Consider the following 25,938-nt stretch of genomic DNA (forward strand, 5'->3'; position numbering starts at 1 on the left):
GGTGGGTGGGTGGGGGGTTTGACTGAGTCGTGCAGATTTCAGGATGGAGACGGAGGAATCCGGCAAGTGCGTGGCACTTTGTTGCGTCATGTTCATTCTTTTGGAGGGTGGGATAGTGGTGTAAACCTGAGATATATGGAAAGGAAGCAGAGGCAGTAAAGTTTACAGGTTTATTGCTCCACTTGAAGCCCCCAGTCGTAAAAAAAAAGAAAAAGAAAGAAGCAGATCCACTGTATTTTGAGGTTTAAATCTAGATGCTGTTTAACTTGGTGCAGTCATGTCGTGCTCTGATTTCAGCTTTTTAAATGTCAATATTTTCTGGTTTCTTTGCTCCTCTATGACACTAAACTAAATATCTTTGGTTTGTGGACAAAATCAAATAATGGCCAAATTAATGGGGGGGGGGGGGGGGGGGGGGGGGGGGTAGGCTATTTCAAATTATAGCTACCTAATGACATTTACACATAGACCACTCTGTCTTATTCTTTAGACAGTAAGAATTATCAGATGCAAAAAAACCAAACAAATATAGTCAAACTGTATCTTGCACCTTTGGAATAGGCACAGAATTTTAACAAGTGGATAGAAAGATGTCCTTCAGACAAGGTAACATGTTAAATGACACTTCAGCATCTGAATCGGGCTCCGCTGAATTCTTCCTTTGACCTTCTAAAAAGAAATGATCACATTGTTTGTTTAAAAAAAACACGTTAATCAGACTCTTCAGACCTTAATTCAATATCACTTTGCTGTTTTCAGAACTGAAGAGACTTTCTACTGCAACGAAAAAATACACATTTATCCCCAAATTAGTGTACATCCCCAAATTAGTGTACATCGATCTTTTCATATGAAAATAAATCCTAGAATGGACACATTTGGGATATGAAGTATCAATATTTGCGTACCGATCTGCACACCACTGCTCGAGGGGGCCTTCACATTGAGGCAACGTGTACACATGCAGTTAAACTACAACTTGCTGAGATGACCCTGATCTGAAATCCTTGAATATGTGGTGGTATAACACAGAGGCCTCAAGAAAGCGTTTCTTAACGACACACAAACAGGTGAAACCCTCCTTGTGTTGGGCCTTGTCACCTGTCTCTGTGCTGCTCAGTGGGTGCATGGTGGAGCCCACGGGCTCACAATCAACTCATCACCGGCGTTTCCACTGTTGACACAGCGAGGTGAGTGGCTCGCTGCTGAGCCCTGCGCTGGTGCTGAGCACATGCGACTCTCTCTCTCTCTCACACACACACACACACACACACACACACACACACACACACACACACACACACACACACACACACACACACACACACACACACACACACACACACACACACACACACACACACACACACACACACACACACACACACACACACACACACACACATCGTGAGGAACATCGTGTGTGTGTGTGTGTGTATCCATGTGTGAACTGTTTACTGAATTGAAAAACCGAGCTGAGCATATGGTATGGGGGACTCTCTCTGTGTGTGTGTGTGTGTGTGTGTGTGTGTGTGTGTGTGTGTGGAAAGACATAGTGAAAATTAATCAAGCTTATCCGGTGACCCAGTGAATACGAATGCGACACCTCTGTGATCCGTGCTGGCGAGGGTGGGTGGGTGCGGGGGGGGGGATCAGGTGACTGGATGGAGGGAATTAAAAGCTCCTCATTGTCACTGAGACAAACAGGCTCGTCCTTGTTGGGAAAAGCTGATGAACCGTCGCGAGGCCTGATCTCACCTGTGTGGCTGAGACAGCATGCAATGTTCAATGTGGAGTGTGACTGCATAGGTCTAATCTGCAGTTTACATACCAGAGAAAGTAATTGATGAGCATGGTCATACTGCCAATTGAAATGCTGATTGCACCCATTAGCAAGGCCCCTCTGGAAAGATCCCATCTATAAGAAGAAAAGAAAAAAACGTCATCAGGACAGCCTGTATCATTACGTGCAGTGTGCCTTCATTAATGCGGCGACAGTGGCTGCTGCCAAGATCCATGATCATGGTCGACGACAGTGCATCATGACCTGGCAGCGACTTGGGCTCAGTCTCTGCTGCCATCTGCTGCTGAGTGGCAGCGACGCTTGTTTAGAAAGTTCATCTGGAGTCAACGCATCACCACGAAACAGTACTGTAAAAATGAGTCACCATCTGTGCCGCTATTCAGTGCCTTTAAGAAACTATTAGGTATCCTGGCTATGAATGTACTTTATCATTTTTGACAAGCAGCTATCCATGTTTTATATTCTTTCTTACAAGTATTTATGTAATTTTGCCTTTTTTTGTTTCTTGCCTTCTAAAAAATTATTTGGATTTGATCCTCCACTAACATTGTGACACACAGATAAAAAAAAAAGAAAAAGAAAAGAAGTCTTTTTTGTGTTAAGGAACTTTTCCGGAGCCGGGGGCGAAGATTAGCTCGGCAATGCAGTGGGGGGGAAAACAAATGCAAGTCTAAAAATAAAAAACAAAATTAAAACCCCCCCACTAATCTTGCCTGCTCGCTGAACCTCACTAGTTAACACATAGTAGTTTAATCTGGACATAGACAGGATTTATATGCTGGCTGTGCTAGGGATATGGAAATTGGAAAATAAGCATTAACTAAAGCTCCGTCCCGGGGCAGCACCACACTTGATGCACACATCTTCTCATCTCATACCCAGAGTGTCAAACTTGCACAATGACAATGAGGGTGTTTAGTTGAAATGCATCAAGAATAACTCAAATCATCTAATTCCTTGTGTAAAGTCAATTTTATTTATTCTGATTCATAGAAGCATTTTTTAGAAAATATACTAATTTTCGCGCCTGCAAAATCAGATTAAAACTGTTGGTGATCCACCGACTTAAATACTCTAGAAGAGATGGGAGAGCAAGACAACACGGTTCTCAATCGTCAACGTCAGCACACAGCAGAAGCATACCCACAAACACATTTATCAAATGATATGTTATCACAAATAAAAACATTATTGTTAACTGGCAGAATCACCACAATGGCTAGTGCAGTCTTATATTCAGTATTTACACCTTCATTTTTTAGTAAATAAAGTACAATCTCACTTTCAGTAGTCACAGATTGTCAGTAGGGGGACAGGGAGGGGGTGAGAGGACAGAGCATTATCAATATTAAATGCTTTTTTCACAGATGCATAAAACAACAATTATTGAGCATACTGGAGAGACACAAATACTGTGTGTTTGAATGAAAAGTACTTCATATACTGCAGGTCAGAGCGTCCGTTGTGCCTGAGAAAAACAAGAGCAAGTGCAACCAGTTTAAAACATAAAGCATACAGTACATGCATTTTCAGCAACAAATGTTTACATGGATTAAAAAGAAGAAGAAGAAACAAAAAGCTGCATCAGTTGAGTCGACACAGTTTTAAAAGCTTGTCTCTTTCCTGTCCTCCGTGTTCCAGTCTTCTCTTCCCAGCAGGCCTCTCCTGGTCCACCGGTGGTGTCATAACACATCTCGGTTACCGAGCTGGGGACTGTCATAACCTAAAGAAGCAGAAGGAATAGCGCTGCATCATCGTGTGACGGAAGAGACAGACCCCACAGACAACTCTCACCTGGAGCCGTCCCTCCCTCTCACATATGAGAAGGTTGGCACGCTATGTCAATAGTTGTCACAGACACAGTGACTAGCTGGTGAACACAGGGGGGATTTAGAAGATTTTGGTAAGTTAACATTGGATTCATTGGTTGATCAGAAGCAAACCTCCAACTAAATATCAGAGTTCCTGTAAATCTACTGGATGTGTAAAGACTGTTGGCCAACATAATAGGTCATATAGTTGTAAAGCTGCAATAATCAATATTTGGGGTCAAAGGATAAAATGTATTTCCTGTAATGCTAAACAACAGACAACATTCAAATGATGGAGTTGTTCTTAGCTCTGTGCAGCTTTAAGGCCCTTTTGAATCAGTGTTTTGGATTCCTGGTCAACAACCATTGAAACGCGCTCTCGTCAACATTTTCTGGAAACACAGAAATAAGCTTTGATAAACCTGCACTAAACATCCTGCCCAGTACCAAACTTCAGGCAAAGTTAGCAGCTAGATGATGACGAGCAGAGTGGCACGTTTACCTGCAATGAAAGGAGAATAACTAATTGGACTCGCATTGATCAGGTGGCATGAAAGGCTAATTTAAATGAATACTAACGCTGCTCTGTGTTCTGGCTGTGTAAACCGTCTGCTAACACATCCGCCCATACTTGAACCAGGTGATAAAATGCCACATGTTGTGTTTTAAGATTGCTCCGCTGCCCCCAAGTGGCCGCATGATGCAGACATAGATTGCCAAAGAACTGTATCATCATCCATCAAACAATATTCAGATTTCAATGTATATTGGAAACGGAAATGTAAAAATGTGCCGATTGGCCGGAACATGAAGTATCTGCTGGATGTTTCGGCCAACTTGGAATTAAACAGACGAGACCCAGAGAAGCACACTTTGTATAACCTGCTTCTCAGCCACCATTCGTGCCCTTTTATCATTCTCACACTGATGGTAATTGAGGGCCCTGCAGCAGATTTTTGATGTATAGTTCTGCATCACGGGGGTAATTGGCATCGGTTTTGCCATGTCATTAGTGTGTGTCCCCCCCCCCCAAATTCCACTGCCTCAGGTTTCTATTTTCAGTGCCAAACTGCTCAGTGTGGAAAGTGATATTGAATAAGCTGAACATGGCTGCCAATTACCCCAATGATGGGACACAAAATCAAAAAGGATTCAGCTCCAATTAAAGTAGAAGTGATAAAAGGTCCCAATTTCACAAATGATGAAGTTCTCGTTTTAATGGCACGCGCATCCAGACCGTGTCAGACCGTGACCATTGCCAGCTGCAATGACAAGTATCTGGACAACAGCCAAATCACGTCTTTAAATGAAGCTTATGAACTTTCGTTGGTCAGCCATTTATCGAATACCCGAGCAAGCGTGCGTTCAATATACAGGGTGTAACTCATCCATGTGATGTTCAGTGCTATGAAAAAGTTTACACACGTGGAGTATTTGCAATCTTTTTTTTTTGTTTTGCTTGAATCTAATTTACTTTATAAATATTGCACTACAGCAGATGAAAAAACATCTTTCAGAATGATTTTTGGACTGCGTGTACTACAGTTTTTTTGAGATTGTGCAAACTCTTCCTGCTTCGCGGCCGGCGCACCACACATATTTGCGGGAAGGGAAACGGATACATACACCTGGGATCGGCAGGATAGTCCAGAGATCTGTTTCTGTACTGGGGCAAACAGGGCTTTTTCACTGGGAATCTGCGATCGGAAGACCTCTCCAGATCGTAGGGACTGTCCCGTTCCACGCCTGAGGGAAAATGGCAGGAGATACGCACAAACACACACACACACACACAGTGGGGTGCAGGAACATAAAAGGGGGTTGCAGGATAAAGCTTTAACATGGTGCACAGCCAGCGAGTTCTACAGGCTAGGGAAGCACATCAAATAAGAGACCTGGCTGCTTTCAATTGATAAAAAATAACAAAGGCCTTGCGCCATTGTTATGAATTATGATCGAAACAGCGGGATGTGCGTTCGTCTCACACATCCATGTATGTAACTAAACACCATGCATTCTGTGAAAATTATACACACATACACACATGTATGTATATATATATGTGTGTGTGTATACACAACAGCAGGGTGCAATAACAGTGTCAGTGAAACAGTACCTATGTCAAATGAGTTGGACTTCCTGGTGTGATGTGATGTTGCTGGGAACCCATTACGCCCTTCTTCCTCATCTAATTGGTAGATCGATCACAGTCATCATCCTACTATCATCATCACACACCATCCACATGTCTCCATATTGCCTTACTGGCATCATCAAATGCACATTTATTTCAGTGAAGAATGACAGTTTATCCAAACTTCTAGAACTTGGAAATTAGAATTAACAGCTACCATGACTCTACACAAAATACAAAGAGCCATGTGTAGAATACGAAACTTCAAGTTTGATTTAACTTCAATGATTTATTTTGACTTCTACCACGTCAACATTTGCCGTCACTGTCCTCTGCTGCGCTGTACCTTGACTGATGGCAGGATCTGTTGCCTCCATCCCAGGCTTGGCGGACGCCAGCGGGCTCTTTCTCCCGGTGATCCCCTCGTCCTGACTTGACAAACTCCTCTGGTCACAGTCGGGTTCTTCTCCTTCACCGACGGGCGAGGTTTTGGGAAGGGCCTTGGTGTTTTCCAGAGAGGTCTTGTCTTTCGAGAGGTCAAAACTGGACTGAAAGTGGGTAATACAGAAGCATTTAGTGAGAGTCTGCTGCATGAAAGTTGCTCTTCTTGTTAAACATACTGAATACACACTTTATTAGGAATAAGCGGACGCTGTCCCTCTAGTCCTCTCGCTCTCTGCCTCTCTTCTCGGCTTCTTTCACCCTGGTCCTCTTCTCTTTCCAGCCTTCCTGCCTCTTCTGGTGAGACAAAAACACAGACAACACAGTCTTTACAATTATCTACCAAAGCTTTTTCTTTTAAATCTTTACAAGAAGAAATAGAAAAACCTGACTGACAAGAGCAAATATTTCAAGTGCAGTCTCTCATTGGAAATGTAAGCCTTGAAATGTTTTACAAACAACTGTTGAAAATGCAAAAAAGGGTAATGTAAAACGCCCCCTCAAAAAACAATACAGACTGGGTTGCTCTTACATTTTGTGCTCAGTGTTTCCCAAGGCTTCATTAGACTGGAGAAAATATATGAGATATCAATTCATATGCTGATGGATTGTCTCGTCTCCAATTACAGAGTCAAAATCCATATATTTTTCTTCTTTTCTAAAAAAGAAAACAGCAGCATGCTTTTCAATCACAGTGTATATTCTTTCTCCATTTTTTAATGTTAAGTTGCAGATCCCTGCATTGATTTTATGACACGACCACTTCTGGCCTGATCTTTTAATACCCTTTGAGCCAGACAACAGATCTGTGAGCTACTGAGGAGGTTTAGCTTGTTACAAAGTCTAGACTTGAAACTCACAATAGCTCTTAACAATTCCCCCCTCTCTCTCCCTGTAGTTCGGAGCAGCGTACTGTACCTTTGGGACAGAGCCAAATCAAACCACTGCCCACTCGTGTACTTCATCTCTCATTAAACTCACTTCGAAAGACCTTCAGATATAAAAGCGTTCTTCTAATGATGTCGAGCAAAGTTTTCAGCTTTGTTGTGATAGCGTTCTTACTTTCTACCCAGAACCTTTGGGTTGGTAAAGTTATATTAAATGTAGAGCAATACGAGCATTGTTGTTCATCAGTTTTAAAACAAAGTGTTTATCTTGCAGTACCTAAACTCTCCTGCAGGTGCCTCTGCCTCATGACAGCCAGACTGGGCTTGGTGCTCTGTGCCGGCGGCTCTGGCCTCGGCCCGTAGTGTCCGTCCTCGTCCGTCTTGGTCCGGGAGTCTGTCAGGGGCACGATCCTCTCCTGCCTGCCCGTCTCCGTCTGTCTCTCCGTCTGTTGTATGGAGGACACCACGTGGCCGTTGGTCCGAGTGTCTGCAGGGGCGTCCGAGATGGCGGTCGATCTGTCGGTCGATCTGTCGGTCGATCTGTCAGTGTCTTGGTCTGTCGCTCTGATGTCACAGGTGCTGCTGCCGTCCGAGTCGTCGATTTCCGCCCCGATGCAGCTGTACACCATGCTCACCAGGTCTGTGGACTGTATAGGGAGGGACGGAAAAAGAAAGTGTCATCAAATCTGCAATCAAACCTTAAAAAAAAAAGAAAAAAAAGGAAATATTACACCTCATATATTTTTATATGTGATATATAGTGCTCTCTAGGCTTCCAGTCTTGTTTTTTGATGATCTACTTAATGACTGAGCTCCCCGGTCTGGTGGTAACACTGGTGAGTGTGAAGACTATCGATAAGATTTATAATTCTAGTTACTATTCAATTATGACAAAATTAAATTATCCCTCAGTTTTGCAAGGGATGTCCTCATAGCCCATCACGGATCAGTGAGGATCCACAGACTCCGACTCTCTATGTGTGGCCCCATATTGCAGAAGGTGAGATTTCCATGTCAGTTTGATCATAGAGCAGGTCTATGTGCTATCTAAATACTGTGACATCAAAGTGATCCTCAGAGATCCTCAGCCCATATTCAGAAACTTTACTTTAAAAACGTCTCATCAATACATCCCTAACTTTGTGATGTCATAAACAGTCTCTCATCGATGCCCCCAGCGCGACCCAGTAAGTTCTTCCAACCTTTTTTTCTGTATTAAATGTATTAATATAAAAGCAGTCATTCGGTGGTGGAGTATCGAAGCTTGAAGTCGGGAAAATGCTTCGCAAACACTGCAAAATCGGATGACACGTGGCGAATACGTGTCATTTCACACCCTACTCGAAAAGATAGTAATATTAGAGAGCAGATTTTTGACCGTCTGTTTGGCTCATTTCTGCACCGACTGTAGGCAACAAGCTGTTACCAGTGGTAAACAAACAGTCAGAGGACATACCCAGAGCCCGACACAAAACAACCTGTTATTGTTTGAGCTCCAGATAGAAGCGTGAGAGAGGAGATGTAAAACTATATCAAGATGGTCTTTGGTACTAAAAACCACAAATATATATCTTCTTGTGTATATGGAGCCTTCAAATTAAAAACACTGGAAAACTCAAAATAGCTCTCCATACCCTCAGACAAACGGATTGAAACTGTAAATAGCAGGTGGTGGACACAGCATGCATCTTTGCAGGGGGTCATGCAAGCGGGACTATAGGAATTGGAGGATAGATTCTCACAATTTGGATCCCGAGTCGGATTGGACAAAGACTAGAGAAGCAGAGTATTAGAACATGTTTGCATTCACTTTAAACAGTTTGGTGTGCCAGAGTGGTTTCACAGAGGAATAATGCAATGTGTGCAAATAATATTTCGCCACTATGGAAGCAAAACACACTTTTAGCCAGTAGCCCTGGAGCCAATAAGAATCCAGTATCAGTTGCTGAAATTGTCGTCAAAGTTCAAATTTGGTATTTTCTGGTTCAAACAGTGGTCACAGCATGAGACTGCCCAGGGACACTGTACCTGTCTTTGGATGAGGCAGGAGGGGCTGGCCGCCCTCAATCCAAGCACAGGTACGCCCGGCGTCGGCCGAGGCGAGGCCATGGTCCCGTTGGCTCCTGGGACGGCGCTCTCTGGCCTCCCGGCATCCTTAGGGTGCTGAATCATTGAGTAGACGTTCTCTGGGGCGCTGCTGGACCAAACAGACAAAGAGTCAAACATTTTTATTTTTGACAACTTACATTCCCGTATTTTTAATATGCAGTTAATCAACATTATTTTTTTTTTAAATAAAAAATTTAAGAAATAAAAGCATGGGCTTCCTTTGTCATCAGTTTGAAAAGCCTGCAGTAACTGTACTGTATACATTTTTGGCCCAGATTTTACTACACCTTTACTGTAGAAGCAGTAAAGTTGACGCAGGAAACAATCTCTTTGATTGCTTAGCAACGAAAAATACTGAAAACACACGGTGAACTGCTTTGAACAAAAAAATAGGCTATTCTTATCTATAGCTGGCCTTCAGATGAATCATCTGCTCTATTATTCTTCTCTCTCCAACTGCTGTGTGGACTATTTTAGAACTTGGCTTCTGCCGGTGTGTGTGCCTCCTGCTCCACCGCGATGGTTGTTGACCAGCGGAGGCGACTGCATCACCAGGTTTTTGGTTTAGCCACAATTCCTCTGGGTTCAATTTGTAACCACTTCTGTCGGCTGAAACACAATGCAGGCTCTCACTAATGGCGGAGTTTGCAAAGAGCACCTGCCAAGAGCTCTGCTTTCCCTCTCCGTTACTTATCTGTGCCATTTATTTTTGAAATGAGTTTTACCTTTTTGTAGCCTTTTGCAAAACCGCTTTCTACTTTCTTAACTCTGGACCTGTTGTAACAGCAGCTCTAATGTATGCAGTGCCATAAATTCTAACCAAAGTAAAACAGTTGGAGACGCAAAATATTTCCCTCCATTAAAATATTTATGAAGCTATAAAGTGAGGTTAATGCCCGGCACTGCGTAAATTTAACAGCTGTCTCATTCTCTAGGTCCGTGCATTTCAATGTGCACTCACTCCGAGTCCTGATTGGAGATGGTGGAGTTGCGGTTCTTGCGGAAGCCGGAGAAAATGGACAACACGCTGCGTCTCTTCTTTCTCCGCAGCGACTGAGCCTGATGGAGGGATGACAACTGACTGAAAGGAAGAGAGAGCGGATGGAAAAACAGGAGGAGAGATGAGGTAATTGGTAAAGACAGAAGTTGGATAAAGAGTTACAGGTCATTTTTCATTAGGTTGTACTGTTGATGCAATCAGCCACTGACAATTACTGAACAGTTGTCTGTGCAAGTCCTCACTGGCTGCCTGATGCCAGTGTTGACAGCTGAATACACTGTACATTATATTACTTATGCTAATGAAGCATTTAACAATGCCAGATAACAGACTTTTCATTCTGGCTGGACTGTACAGATGGCGTAACACGTTTGAGAGAAGGCGTAGATTTTGTTGCATCAATTAATCATCCTTTAAAAAATATAAAAAAAGCAATGTCTGCTAGTTGGCATTAAGAACACATTGTCATGCAGCCATCATTTCCACGTGGCTGGGAGTGGACGACTGGCTGTCCCGCTCTGAGCTGCACATTTGTGCCATTTGTGTGGATCTTGCAATCTCGGTTAACGTTTTTGAGCTACGATGTACCGATATAAAGTCATCTGCTAATAAGTGCTCATTGTCAGCAGTGTAACATTATTGTGATTGGCCCTGGTGCAAATATTTTTTCTCGGGGCCCCCCCCCCCCTCGCCCCAAAGATGAGCACACACTCGTGCACATACACTCCAGACGATCTTTAAGCAGACAATTGCTATATCGTTAACAAGCATAGAAAAAATAAAATAATAGGCCTACACAGTATGAATGAATGCACACGGCACTGTAATGACGCAATCACTTCATTCCTTCAGTCCGTGTGCAAGTTATCACAAATGAAAATGAGCAAGGGGTCTGGACAATCAAATGACCATTTCCCAACGAGCCTTCTTTCATAACCTTTGAGAAGAAAAATGACTCTCCTCCCGCTCTGATTGAGTATGATTGTGTGACTTGAACATGGTTTTTGCGGAGGCAAGCGTGGTTCTGGCTCTCGGCCGTAGGAGAGAGCGGAGAGGAGCCGGCGCAGCGGGAGCGGCGTGGTTGGCACAGCTGTGGCGAGTTGGCTGACCATGCTCTCCCTGTTAGCGGCTGGACAGAGGACTGGTAGAGTCAGGTTGTGAAGGACCGTGCACCACAGCAGCGGGCCAATGTGCATTAAAGGACACTGTTTTTGTGTAAAGTGTGTGTCGAAAAATAAAAGTGCTCAACCTGAGTCCAGACTGTGTGTGTTGCATTGTGCCAAGGGAACTCACCAAGGTAACGAAATGCGTTTTATGCGTATTATTAAAAAAAATGGGCCCCTGTAAGCCTCATGGCCCCCGGTGTGTGGCACTGGTTGCACCATCTATTCTTTTATACACCTTTGGTCATGGTACCCCTTTAAAGTGTAGAAGTCATATAGTTTCAATACAACACTCACTAATGACATTATACTAGCTTTGCCAAGTGTAGTTTGTATCAAAGTTTGTTTTTATTCTTTTTTAAAATTAGCTAGTTTAGTGATCTAGAGAAAGAAAGCTAGAGATCAAGCTATAGGAGCTTTGGTTGTTGGCGATATTCGACCGAAAGGTGCGGTCGAATTGTGGTCTAATTATCTACTCTTCCTTGACCTCAGTGGAAAACGTCATGAGGTCGAGGAAAGGTGTAAAGGAGGACTGATGGAACTTATGTCATTATGCGACAGCCGCTGTCCAAAAAGTGCAGCGGATCCATCCATCATGTTTCAGTGTGTTGTACCACCGCGTGACATCAGATGTAAATGCTTCACATGTAACAGTAACTTACATGATGACCTGCGTCACTCCTGGGTCATATTCATACTCTTCTATTTCGGATTGAATCGTTTTATGAATTAGTTTCTAACAGAGACAAGACACGTTTGCAGGACCATGGTACAGTTTCAAGGAAAATCCGTTTGAAAACCGGAGGCTTGGCTTTGACAGTAAACCAAATGATTTATTTTATATAATGGATGTTCTATGTTCCATTATTAAACAAATTTAGCAACAAATGTGACTTCTATTCAGTGCAAATGGAACCTATTCACGATGTTTGTGCCCAAGTGCTTCCGGAGAATGTTGTTCATTCATTACTGAAAACCTGAACATGAAAAACAAAATGACAAAAGAGTACAAAATAATTATAGAGAAGGACATTGTGCTTAGTGACGTTTCTATTGTATGTAGTATTTACTGTAAGCAGCATACAGGAGGAATCCTTGTTATCATGTAGGTAAATAATAATACATAGCTATTTTTTGGTGCAGCAGTTTGTGCATGTACTCTAATGTTAGACTGTGCATCTCATTTGATTCACATCTTCATACACAACGAATTGGATGAATTTAGAAACAGGTCAGAGGATTTATATCATTCTATTCAGCCCAATCTGGATGAAATGTAGAGCATGTGATACTGTTGCATTCAACACAATGAGATGGAGCACTGAAGACATTTTACATTTTGAATGCACTGATATACATCAAATTCACCAAAGGAAAAATAAATTGAAGCATTATCTCATAATTATAAAGTCTCGCATAATTTCGACTCTGTGTCTCATGATTAGAACTTAGAACGTAATTCTGAAATCTTTACATGATAATTGTGGGGAAAACTATCCGCTAATTATGATAACAAAGAACAGTCACCGTTTGAGAAGACAGCGCTGTGATGACACCGACGTTTTGGAATTATTTCCTTCTAGTATTGCAGCTTTGGAGATACTACTGATTCAGCCACTGACTAATCCACATAATACGTTGATAATATCAACACGCGAAAACCTGCGCGAGCCTGCAACACTGCATTTTGCCCACACTAAGTTAATAGAGGGATATTATCTACTGTAACTTTGACTTGAAATGGCAAACCTGTTGGCAGGCAGTTGCTGAGTTGCATGTTTAGCAACATTAGCTTCATATTTGTGTCGACCTTCTGGTCAAGAGGTGAATTGGAGTCTGATTCTTCTCTTAGCTTCATTTTTTGGTTTCGACCAACTCTTAAGCAAAATGTCTGGCTCTCAAATTGTTGGTTTGGCTGGTTAAAAGTTGTTAGTTTGTATCCTTGAGGCCTTAATTGCATATCTTTCCTCAAAAAGAAATGCATTAACAAAGCCGCTTTCTCTTGAAAATTGCATTCTTTGTATCCATTTTAGCAAGCAAGCAGTCTCATTCTTTTCTGCCTTTGCTGGCAAGCTGCCACCCCTCTTGGCATGTCAGGGCTACTGTACCTGTACATCAGCGGAACAACGTCAAACGAAGGTCAAAAGTGTGTATTGCATAAGCCGCCCCAGGTCCCATTCACCAGCATTTTTGTGAATGTTAACTTACCTCTGATAATCCCTTTCTTTCATTGTAATTACAAGATACGTTTCTCATCATTAGGGATCATTAACTCACACTAATGACAGTGACAAGGTACGTAATTACACAATTAAGTTGTTGCATGTTTAGCCGGCTTCCATTTGATGCTTCAGAATAAATACAGGTACCACAGTTCCCTTAATGTTTTTCCACTATTGTGTATGCGCTGTCCTCGGGGGCCACCGTAGTAATTAGAAATCCACAGCATTTTTTTATGACGACACAGAAAAGAAACTGAATTCCTCAGCTACCTGTCGGGAAGGACTCTCTTGCTGTAGAAATCTGGTAGTCCGTCCTCCAGCATATTGACTCCTCCGTTCTCTGAGCAGTGCTGCGCGCACACACACACACACACACACACACACACACACACACACACACACACACACACACACACACACACACACACACACACACACACACACACACACACACACACACACACACACACACACACACACACACACACACACACACACACAAACATGGAACAACAATGTTCAATCCGCCACGTCTACAAAAAGCTAAAAGCCTGACAAAGGGTATTATCATTTAAATCGGCTGGCTGGCAAATCTGAATCCACAACTAAAACAACTCCTCACCATGCTACCCCGACTGAATTTTTACAGATTAGAAACAAACAAACAAACAAACAAAAAAAACTTTCATATAGTCTTTGAACAAACAAGCCCCCCCCAGCCCCTGGGAGATGGCAGTGCATGATAAACAATTGAGTCACAGAGACACATATGACAGCTTCCCACTTTAAAGGGAACTTATTTTCGGAGAGTGCTACTGGCATGGAAAACAAGATGCATAACAGAAGTTAACACATGGCAGTCAAGAGATTTAAAAAAAAAAGAGAAAGTATGTAAGAAAAATGCTTAAAATTACATATTGGGTTTACTTCGTCACCTCTACTCTCCTGTGCCGTTGCGGAAACACATGGTCTGGATTGAATGGGGCAAATGGGGCAGTTAAATATGTACAATGGTGCCACTAGAACAATAAAATAAATAATAATAATAAACTATATTTTTATTCTGGTTTCCAGAAAAGATGCTACTGAGAGATTGCTTCCTGTGATAGAATCGAGTCAGTATACAAGGTCAACTCACAGATTCGGGAGGCAGGTGTCCTGCTCGGTGTCTCCGGGGTGGGCGTGGCCTGACATGGGTCACGTGACGTAAGGGAGAGCCGTTGGTGGGGAGGGTGGACAGACACTCCCACGATGCCGAGTGGGTGAGAGGGGCGGAGTGGGGCGGAGCGGAAGGGGAAGGAGAGGAACTCGGTTCGTCACCTAAACCTGCAACGAGACAAAGGCAGGGACTGTGACAAAACGGACGTTTTCATGAGCTACACTGCGTATTCACCCTACGCCTTTATTGAGGTACTTTGTTGAGGTTGTATTCAGTACTATTTGATTTTAATAAAACAATATGCAATAGGTAGTTCATAATCATTGGCGAAAGAGCTCCTAGATTCACACCTTTTTAAAATCAAAGGGGAGAACACAAATATGAAATTGTAACGCCCTCTTTTTTCAAAATAATGATGAGTAAAAATAATTATAATTCCATAAAGGTCCACAACCTGCCCTGTGATACAGAAAATGGTTCACAATGAAACAGAAACTTTGTTATTCTCGGAACATTACCACAAGATGAGACAGTTTGGCCTGAGGCAACGTCAGAGAGAAGGTCATGTTATTCCTTTTAACTCTCACATATGTTGCATGCAAAATTTAACACACAGCCTTTTTTTATTTGACCCTGACCCTGCTGTATACCACAAAGATAGAAGGGAAAACTCACTCAGTCTGGTGGAGACGGGACGGATTCTTCTGGTTCTGGAGCTCCGCTTCTTTATGGCCATGGTGTCCTTTCAGAAGAGAAGGAAATTGAGTAATGAGCGGTGATTTTATTTTCGATACAATGTCCGATTACTCTCAGTTTATTAGGCAGACCTGACTAAAACTAATGTAGTCAAATCAAACAGTCCTCCGATAAATCCCATTTTCAAAAGGTTTCAATGTTCATTTTTGGATGAAACCGTTTCGGAGAGGAGTTGATCCATTTTTAAGAGCCTGTTGGAGGCCGCAACCTTAGCTTTGTGTTTATAATGTGTAATGCTGAACAGATTTCAACAGCACCGCAAGCTTCAGTACATCCCGAAAAATGATCCCGCAGTCCCTGCATAAACTGAACATTATAACCTTCGTGAAGACAGGATTTATTGCAGGACTGCTGTATTAGACTGCAGGTTTCTTCCCACCGTTGTGAGTCTTTGGTGCAGCACCGAAGAGGAGAAAAAACAACGAGTTCTCTACAGTTTCAATAATAAACAGGACGGTAAGGAGAGAAAAAAAGAAAGCCCTTTGTTTTGTGTTTAAGGTTGCCAGGGCCCACTGCAGGAGTAAGAACACTCTCAGTGGGCTGGAAACGCTTAAGTCGTGCGAGTGAGGCACCGACTCACTACAGTAACTCAGTCAGCTGGCTAATGGCTACATGCACCGACTGAGAAAGGGAACTACCGGGAAGACAGCCTGACACTGTAAGTGTTGTTTTCCCAATGTTAGTTTGTACGGCAGCACACGGTGCAATCACTCACCAGCGACGTAAAGGATTCTTCAGGACACAGCACTTTCAGTATGTTTGTTTTGCTTTTCTTTTGTTAAGTTACTGTGTGCACTAAAAAAATCCTACCACCTTATTATCGTAGCGATTCTGCAATTGTGTGAAACTGCATGAGCTGCTTTCAGATGTGCACTGAAGTCCAGGCATTTTCCTGAACTTTTCTGGGGGGGGGGGGTCTTCATGCGAGACGCACAAGTGCAAATGCACCGGACATTCTCTAAAATGTTGGGAAAATGTCCACGTGAGACCATGTGAGAATACAGTGAGAAAATCTCAGGAGAATTCACAGAAATCGACTGGGCGTGTTGATGACTGCAAACTAAAACACTGCTTTCTGTAGCAGGAATTATCATCGTGCCTCGGCCCGCTTTACCCCAGATGCCAAAGAATGTTCCGGAAATCTTCCTGTTGGTGTGAGCGCTTCTGGCTCGGACAATATCCTGCTGCGTTAATCATGCGAAAGGCAAACTCCTGTGTGAAAACAGCTATAGTTTCTAGAAATGTAACATCACATTTTCTTGAGGGAAGACCAAAAAACTCCCCGGCAACCTTTTTCAAACTTGTTACACTGTCCCTTTAACAGTTGAAAATCTACTTAGCATATTATTACTCTATTTCAAGGATTTGCTATGGAGGAAAAAGGCAAATTCTCACATTTCAGAAGTTTTAACTTTTGTCTGAGAAATGACTTTAACCATCAGCTTACTATCACAGTTGCTGTCCTTCATTTACTGAAATCATATAGCTGCTGTTTGAATAAAAAACAGCTCACTATTCACACAGAGAACACATTATATCAGAGTGTGCCTCAAACACTTACTATTCCCAGGTTGACTCCGAGGTCCTCATCAGGGAATTCCAGAGACTCGACAAGTCTGGACTGTCTGATCGTGCGTCTGCCTGTCCCGACGTCGTCCCAGCGCTTTGCCTGGGACACCTGCCGCAGCTGGCGCAACACACACACGTCAAACACGTGCACCATTACATATACACGATCCCTACTCGGTGATGATACCTGCAACAATATCCTTCAACACGGTCTCGGAGGAGAAGAGCGTCCGGCCTTTTTACCAAGAAGCTCACGAACAAAGCAATAGGTACTTTTCTGCTGCTGTTCATTTCTGGAAAAATAGGAATATACTACAATTTCTTGTTTATCAAAGTGGACTGAGGCATAATAAAGTACAAACTGGCACTGCAGCAAAACAGAGGAAGGAGAATGAGATGTAACGGTCAAGGCAGTGAATGGAATGTAAAACAGAGCAGGGCAGGCAGAGTTACTGCCAGAAATCTATTTTTTGCCTCCTTTTCCACTGGCTTCACTTTTAACAATTTCATTTAATGGAGAGGGGAACACGCAGGGTGTAATCGTGTCCTCAAATGGCTCATGATCAAGCTGCCTTGTTGTCTCCGAGGACAAGGTTCTCCTTGCTTTATACTTTCTTGATCCCAATGACACACAAACCAGAGTTGCCTGCATCAAACAATTATGCATATGAAGGGGGGAAAAAACTGAAGCACAGGCTTTTAGACAGTGCACGAAATTCACATGAAAAATTCAGATTTTGACAACTCCTCCGACACGTTGGGAAAAAAGTCTTTCATAAAATATGGTAGAATGATGTTGAGAGGGTTCACTTGGTTCAAATGGCTCCACTACAGATTCTTAACTCAGACAACTAAAACTTAAATGCAACACAGTTTTGCATTGACCTCATGGACATGTGAGTGACATCTGGCAGCGTTTCTGCCAACTCCGCAGCGCTCTGGTTAAAAAACACTCCTCAAGGCAGATGTGGCTGGACGACGTTTAAACTTCTTGGGCAATATTTGATCAATAATGCGTGTGATCTGTGGTGAACAGAGACTTTTTTTAAACTGGCGTATCGATAGTTATTAAGACCGGGAGAGAACATGCTCTTTTTCAGTGTTCAATTCAATCCACGACAAGTCTTTCTATGGTGATTTCCATCCATCCATCCATCCATCGTCTACCGCTTTGGCCATTTAAGGGTCACGGGGGGGCTGGAGCCAATCCCAGCTAACATTGGGTGAAATCTAATGGTGATTTATTGACTCAAAAGTCATCATATCGTACACAAACACATTGCACTGATCACCAACTTAAAATAGTAGGGATTGGTTTTCTGTAAACTGCAGCAGGTTACTCATGGATTATTATTTACACAGAAGCAACAAGAATAAATTCTTGTTTTTGTGCATGAGTCATTCTTTGAGTCTCCCCCAAATCACTTTGAGCAGGTTTTTGTCGACCACTGTGTTGCTCAGTTCACTTGTTTCCTTGTGTTGCCTGGCAACTGTCAATTAAATATTACGAATCAGAAGAGTCATAAACTCTTAATGAATAATACCAAAGGTGTTTAACAAAATCATTTTGGTAGAACACTGCTCACTTAGTCAGTCATTTTTCCTTGTAGAAGCTCAGAGGAGAAAATCAATACCACGCTGATCTCTGTTTATTAAATATTAAAACAGTTTTCTGTAGTTTAAGACTGGAAACAGAGGGAAACCACAGGTAACATGAATCTGCCTACCAGCAAACCGGTTGGGTTTTATCTTGTCTCCGTGATTCAAACAAAAGCTGAAGAGCAAAAGAAATGCAAGGGACTATTTCTTGGCTCGGAGCAGAGACTTCCTGCAGTCTTGTCATCGCCGTGAGGTTGCCAGGCAACCATCCAAAACTACAGAAAGAATATGAGGCTGGAAATCTGTGATGTTTTGCGGTAGACATATAGTTGTGATCTGCCTTTAGATCGTGCGTTCAAACACTGAAAATTGTTGTCTGCAGTTGTCCATTCTTTGTGGGGAAAAATTGTGGGAAAATGATGTTTGCTTGGTCACTAACCATGGGCCAATGTCATGTAATGTTATGTTGTCTATAACCTACATATTTGTACTAACATTATCTTGTCACAACTTCTTTCTGTAACTCCAGCTCAATCAACTCTCTGTACACAACACCAGATGCTTCTGTACGTCTGTGTTAGAAATTAATTAATTTTCAGCTTTAAACTGGAACAAAGTTAGTTTTTTTCTACAATCTACAAAGAAGTCATGCAGTAAAGAGATATTACCATTACCAGTGTTTTATGGGTGGTGTACAGCTCTTGGAGAATCTGATCCACTATGGAGTTGGTCAGGTACGAGACCACAGACAACTTCACCTCCCTGCAGGCAAAGACAGAAACAAACAGTTCGGTCAGTGTCTTAAGCCAACGTTCTTTAGTTGATGCTGTCGTTTCTCCAGCTCTCGTTCTTACTCCAGCGCTCTGTTGATATCCTCGGCTGCTCTCTCCATCAGCGCGTTGCGGATGGCGGAGCGTGGGATGGAAACTTGCTCGGAGATGGATGAGAGAGGGGGACTGAGTCTCTCTGCTGCTGAGCAGGACATGGGACACAACTCGCGGCACAGAGACACCATGGAGTCCACCACCACCTGGACACAAGGGTCCCGAGAAAAAACGTATTATAATGTCTCACTATATACACGTTTTTCTTTAACTATTCATTCACAATTAGAACTTTTCTTTTATATTCATCTGTCATCTTCTGTTTACAGTATCTGCAATGCAGCAATCCATTAATCCACATGCCAACCATCAGCGCTTTGGGTCCATGAAAAGCGCTTTATAAATCAAATATATTATTATTATTATTAACCAGTGACTATTCACATCAGTTCACAACTTCATCAGTTTACAGGTTCAGCCCAAAGTTGGACATTTGTTTGTGAACACATATGCAAACACTCCCCAGCGGATATTTATGCAATTTAATTGATTTTGACCTTTGCAAATTGGAAACGTAGCCTTGTGCCTGCTCATAAAATTGGAAAGCACAAACAAGGATGTAAATTGAGCTTTAGTAAGTTGATATTCCGGAGAAAGTGTCCCAGTTTAAGTCCTCAGGGTGTGCTGCTTTTTTTTTCTTCCTCCATTCGAGCACCTTGTGTTACAGAATCCCAAAAGGACCAGAATGGAACTAAAACATGTTAAATGTGCCCCGCCCCCCACTGTGAATTTAAGTGCTGCATTTCTTTTGATGTCAGCATACCTGGACCACACACACAGCCACACATTATTATTTTGGCAATTTAAATGCAACTAGTCCAGGGCTCTACTGTTTAAAATACAGATACACCTTGGAACGGCTGCTCCTGTGATTACAGGCACGGCGCGAGCGCAAACACACCTGCAGTTCTTTGTCGGCAGCTTTGGCCAGTTCACCGGCCAGAGAGTCCAGGCGCTGCTTGACGGGGCCGTCCACGGACAACACATGGGCCAACTCACACAGAGAAGGGTACAGCTAACACACACACACAGGGAAGAGAAGAGAAGAGGGTTAAATCAGTGGGGTAAGAATAAAGTATCAAAAGTGAGATGGCTGTGAGATTTATTACCTTTACATTGTGTGTAATGCTATTGTGTTGCCTTATAACAAGAATTTGTCTCTGCTGCATCTAAACCAAACCAATCTGGGGCAGGTTGCTAAGCCTGGACCTAACTACTGAGTCAGTCCTTGTTAAGACCAGGCTTTAGAATGGAAAATCATAAAAAAATGTATGTAGATTACAGTTACTTTGTTTCCTGTAACTTTAACATAACCAACAACATGATGGCCTGTTCATACTTAAATCGGGAGAATAAATGACTTATTAATTTTTTCATTGATTCTGGACCTGACAACGATTTACTCCGCAGAAGGGTTGCGGAGGTACACGGTGTCACAGGTTTTACACGGTCTTCAAGCACATGCCAATTAAATAACTTGCACACCGGCCATACTTTCTGTTAATTTTGGGCTAATTTGTAAATTATTAAAATACTAGTTAACAATACTTTGTCTGATGATGCAGCCTTAAAGTGAATGTGAAAGCTGAGGAGTCTTATCACATGACAAGAGGATGATGAGGACTTGGTGTTAAAGGGGCATTAAGCGATTTATCTGGATTTATCTGTAAATTTGTAAAAGACTAGTTATCAATACTATGTCTGATGCTGCAGATATAATGTGAAAGCCCAGGTGTCTTATCACATGACAAGAAGATGTTAAAAGGAGGGCAAAAATGTTATGGATGTTTTGAAGGTCCACCGGCTCATCGACAGATGGATTTATACATTTGAGAGAGGGAAGGAGAGCTGCTTCATTATAGAGCTGCACACGGCCCTATAATGAAGCAAAAGCACAAATCACTAAGACAGGGATCTTTAATGTTATAATCAGGAGTGCACTGCCATAGTCAAGGTAATTAAAGGGGAACACTGCACACAACTCCAAGTGCACCACAAGAGCGAGGCTGCCCGCAGCTTAATCTGACGTTGAAGATTTCTGTAAGTGCTCTAGAGCTATGAGCCGACACACTTGTTAAATGTCCAGTGAAATCGGTGACACCACAGTTGTCACGAGTTTATTACCTGGTGGGAAAATTCCCACACTGACATCCCTGCTCATCAGTCATGAAGGAGTTTCACAACAAGGAAAGCTAAAATGTCATCTAAATGACTGCTTCTGTTCGATTCCATAAAGTCTGAATGTGAGTTCCAACACATAGACTAAGCCGTTATTAGAAAACTAATTGTTATGGCTTCGATTAGGGATGTTGAATAGCGGCAGTTAAATGTTGTATTGGTGTTTTGAACCTTCATATACTCACAGAGCAGTTTACAGCAGCATCTACATGTGCAATAATAGTTGTCAGTTTTAATGTTGTGTAATACTCCTGCAATATTCTGTTGTTGTTTTTTCCCTGGTTTTATCAGTTTTGTCAGTTTTATTTGCTTCTACTGGTGAATGCACCGTATGAACTTTTTTAATGTGCATTTTAATGTATGGATGATTGTTATGGATTCTGCAAAGTATGTCTGGAGATGAATGCTGTGTCTATAGGGATGCTGAGACCAAGAAAACGTTCCCCAAGGGATCCATAAAGTTTAGCTTGTCTTTAAAGAGAGCACCTTATTAAAAATGTGTTAAATCATAAACGGCAAAGTAACTGGTCACTATAACTGTCAAAACTAATGTGTGGAGTGAAAATTATAATAATTTCCTTCAGAGATATGAGGGGGTAGAGGGGAACATTAGCATAAAATTGAAATATTCAAGTACAAGTTGTACATGACGGTCTTTGGTTAAAAATATGTAGAGAGACAAAAGTGACCAGAAGTAATATTCATTACACAAACGGTTCTAAAAATGTGATTCGAATCTATATTACACATTCTATGTTGTCATATGAATCATTCCATTATTTACAAGTCTCACACACGTACACACACACACACACACACACACACACACACACACACACACACACACACACACACACACACACACACACACACACACACACACACACACACACACACACACACACACACACACACACACACACACACACACACACACACACACACTCACAGCTCTGGAGTTTCGGGCTTCTTTCAGGATTTGTCTGGCAGTCTGCACCTCCTCTCCTTCCTCACAGCCCTTCAGGACACACACCTGCTGCTGCACCCGCACACACAGACGCTCCATCACCTGCACACACACAAATCAATGCATATAATAGGTTCCAAACACAAAACATTCAATGTATGATCAAAATAAGAATCTTGACTCGTTCACCATCATGTGCAAACACACACCCACACATGCAGACACAAACCTGTTCGGCAGTGCTGGTGACGAGACCTTGGTGCAGCCTGAGAGCCTGTTTCTGAGAGAAACGCTGAGTCTGGTTGTTCCTAAGCAGGGCACGCTGGATCTGTCACACACACGCATGCACACACACATATACCGAAAACAAACAAGGAGGGAGAGGAGTGGAGATGACAGGTGTTTACAAAGCAGTGTGCAGGAGACGGGTCCATTTGCATGGTAATAAGGAAACTGGAGAGAGAATTTTGATCCTCAGGAATAAAATGGGATGCCTTTGATTTATTTTCTTGACTCAGCAGGTGGAAGCGTTCACTGCTTAATCATCTTATGTAGATCAAGTTTTCCTTAAGGACCAGACCCCCTAACACTTTAAAAAACACTTCATACGCATAGACTCCAGGCAAAAGAAGTTTGATACCCAGGAATGACTCATTAGTCGAGAAGCAGAGCAGAAGCATTTTTCGATGTTAGAAAGAATCTGCAGTCATGTTTAACTGGTGTACTAGTATACTGTTGATCATTTCTTATGTTCCTGTAGAGGTATCAGGACTGCTCCTTTAGCCTCCGAGCCCCAGGGGAGGAGAGACGCTGAGTGTGATTGACTGACAGCCGAGCGGGCAGGAAGATAGAGATCGTCGTGCGATGTAAACAAACTTGTTCCGTGCACCGCAGCTTGCAAGCAAAGTGACGGACAGAATTTATTCCGCAATTGTAGAGGAGAAAACCAGCCACATCACTCAGTATCTAAAAATGGCAGGTGTTCTTGTTTGAAGGCAAGTTTTAAAGTTCTACAACTGATGAGCTATCTAGTAATTTACTGTGTCTAATGATGAAAGCCAGTGCACGATTGTTTACGGACATTGGCCCTTGGCTCTGTCTTAAAGCCATGCTGAGTAAAAATCTGTCATTAGGATTACTACTTTGAAGTTTTTAGGCCACAGAACAATGCAGAAGTATTCTAGTGCACTTGTAATAAACTTCAACTACTGTTACATCCAGACAGGATGTGTGCTAAAATCAGACAGTGACTAAAAAAAGATGATGTTTGTTTCGGCTCTATTCAGTTCTAACCAGGCTGTTAGTAGTCAGAACTGAAGAGGCTTCTCGGATGAGAGGTGAATTGTCTTCAAGAAACTACAACCAAGTCAACCCCCTTGTGGATAACTATGACCTGGATGAATGAAGATCTCCACAGACTTCCTACAGATGCGGGGTGCCATCGCAAGACCAGAAAATAAAAATGTCTGCCTTCCTTGTGACCCAATTTCATGAGGCGGTACGGCTAATTTACAGAAAGGCCGAAAGGCAGGACACTGACTGAGGAAAGCAAAAGGAGCAGCACTTGCCCCTTATAGTTTATCACTACCAGGGGGCCCTTGAATAAGACCCTTAAACCTGCCCTTAGTGGTTCCAGTGGAGCTGCTCAGTCATGGAAAAGCTTCCATCACAATGTCCTAAAGTGTGAGGCGACATCTAGAGAATCTAAAACTTAAAGGTGTTCACTTCACTATCAAATGAGACAAAGGAAGGAAAGGATTCCTCCTTGTAATATTTGGCATATTTGCCGACAATGACTTGAGTTGCATTACATCATTTGATGGTAATTGTCTATGGTACACCCCAGCACTAATGGGTTGTGATATTTTTTAGCCTCCTTACCATCCTGATGCTTTTGATACCGATTGGATATATATTGTATTTCCTTCTTAAAGTATTGCAATTTAAAAACTATAACCTTTAAACACTAAACCATTGAAAAAAATGATGAATCATCCTCAACAGACTATGTACAGTATATCATTCGTCATATTTCATTTTTGTCACGTCAGTCAGACTTTGAGTTTTACATCAGCGGCTTCACTGCTATAAAGCCCTTGGCTCTGTCTTAAAGCCATGCTGAGTAAAAATCTGCCATTAGGATTACTACTTTGAAGTTTGTAGGCCACAGAACAATGCAGAAGTATTTTAGTCCACTTGTAATAAACTTGAACTACTGTTACCATATTTAAATAATGAACTGTTATAACAAAGTCAAATAAAGTTCTGTTACAATGAAATAATAACCACTAATCGTCGCGGGCAGGAAGTTCTGAAGCTTCTGGTCACTGGCCGGTTGGACAACAACAGTTAGCTGTTAGCATTTGGCAGAAAGTTAAACCATTACCAATGAGCTGCATCGTTAAGCATGAGGATTCATGGGAACAAACCAACAGCTCTCAGGTTGCTGAGGCTAACAGGCCAAGTGTTGGCCGTTATTTTACAAGCTCAGTGTAAATCATAAAATATTGATTTAGGAATTACTGTGTCCATTAAAAAAAGAATTGCATAATTTAAGTGAGATGATTATTTTGTCCCACCCTTACTATAAACTTTTCTGTAATATTTTGAGTGGCTGAACATTCGTTCCCTTGAAGCTGAATCACTGCAACTGTACAGCACTAGTTAAATGATGCAACCCAGACAGAAGGAATTAAGACTCTTAAGACTCTTATGTATAAAAGGTAGAATCTTGTCATGCAGACTTGCGATATAACACATAGTTTCCAGAGCAGCAATATCATCTAAATATAATCTCACTCTTAATCATGAATTTTGATACATAAGCAAATGAGAGTCATTCATCAAACAGATGACTCAGTCTGACCCGACCTGTCAGGTAATGCCGTAACTCACCACCTGCATCTTTATAACATGATGCAGCAAATTAAGACTTCACAATCTGAAGAAGCGCAGCCCCTCTCACCTTGGTCAGGGCTTGGTCCGTCCTCTCTGGGGCGCTGCGGTACGCCTGGGCGACATCACTGAGGGGGAGGGGCATATACTGCAGGGTAAAGTTGCTATTTAAGTGGCGAGAGAAGGAAGAGAAGGGGGGGGGGGGGGTTGATGATTATAACCTTGCAATAATAAACTGGAAGGATTATGATGTTAACAACAACAAACAGGAAACACCCAGGGCGTTGATAACAGTTGTCTCCAATTCCCTAATATGCAAGTGCACGCACACGCGCACACACACACACAGAGACAGACGCA

General features: G+C 42.3%; 1 protein-coding gene across 4 annotated transcripts in view; it reads right to left on the reverse strand.

Moving 5' to 3' along the window:
• Window positions 1-2,757: 2,757 nt before the first annotated feature.
• The window catches only part of carmil3 (capping protein regulator and myosin 1 linker 3), a 76,818-nt gene continuing 53,637 nt past the window's right edge, over window positions 2,758-25,938 (reverse strand). Inside the window, exons 23-40 of one of the 4 annotated variants that reach the window (XM_035635154.2) lie at window positions 25,649-25,742; window positions 22,913-23,011; window positions 22,666-22,785; window positions 20,440-20,553; window positions 19,509-19,684; window positions 19,329-19,416; window positions 17,048-17,173; window positions 15,406-15,472; window positions 14,710-14,897; window positions 13,842-13,921; window positions 10,148-10,267; window positions 9,106-9,271; window positions 7,355-7,724; window positions 6,381-6,487; window positions 6,096-6,297; window positions 5,732-5,803; window positions 5,242-5,361; window positions 2,758-3,527 (exon numbers count right to left, since the gene is read on the reverse strand). In XM_035635154.2, the coding sequence (XP_035491047.2) occupies window positions 3,487-3,527; window positions 5,242-5,361; window positions 5,732-5,803; window positions 6,096-6,297; window positions 6,381-6,487; window positions 7,355-7,724; window positions 9,106-9,271; window positions 10,148-10,267; window positions 13,842-13,921; window positions 14,710-14,897; window positions 15,406-15,472; window positions 17,048-17,173; window positions 19,329-19,416; window positions 19,509-19,684; window positions 20,440-20,553; window positions 22,666-22,785; window positions 22,913-23,011; window positions 25,649-25,742 (2,350 nt within the window). In that variant the 3' untranslated portion in view covers window positions 2,758-3,486. Of the gene's footprint in view, window positions 3,528-5,241; window positions 5,362-5,731; window positions 5,804-6,095; window positions 6,298-6,380; window positions 6,488-7,354; window positions 7,725-9,105; window positions 9,275-10,147; window positions 10,268-13,841; window positions 13,922-14,709; window positions 14,898-15,405; window positions 15,473-17,047; window positions 17,174-19,328; window positions 19,417-19,508; window positions 19,685-20,439; window positions 20,554-22,665; window positions 22,786-22,912; window positions 23,012-25,648; window positions 25,743-25,938 lie in introns of all 4 variants that reach the window. The other 3 variants (XM_035635153.2, XM_035635156.2, XM_035635155.2) reach the window with 3 other exon arrangements.

Source organism: Scophthalmus maximus, chromosome 5, assembly GCF_022379125.1.
Source record: "Scophthalmus maximus strain ysfricsl-2021 chromosome 5, ASM2237912v1, whole genome shotgun sequence".
In the NCBI taxonomy this organism is placed as follows: domain Eukaryota; kingdom Metazoa; phylum Chordata; class Actinopteri; order Pleuronectiformes; family Scophthalmidae; genus Scophthalmus; species Scophthalmus maximus.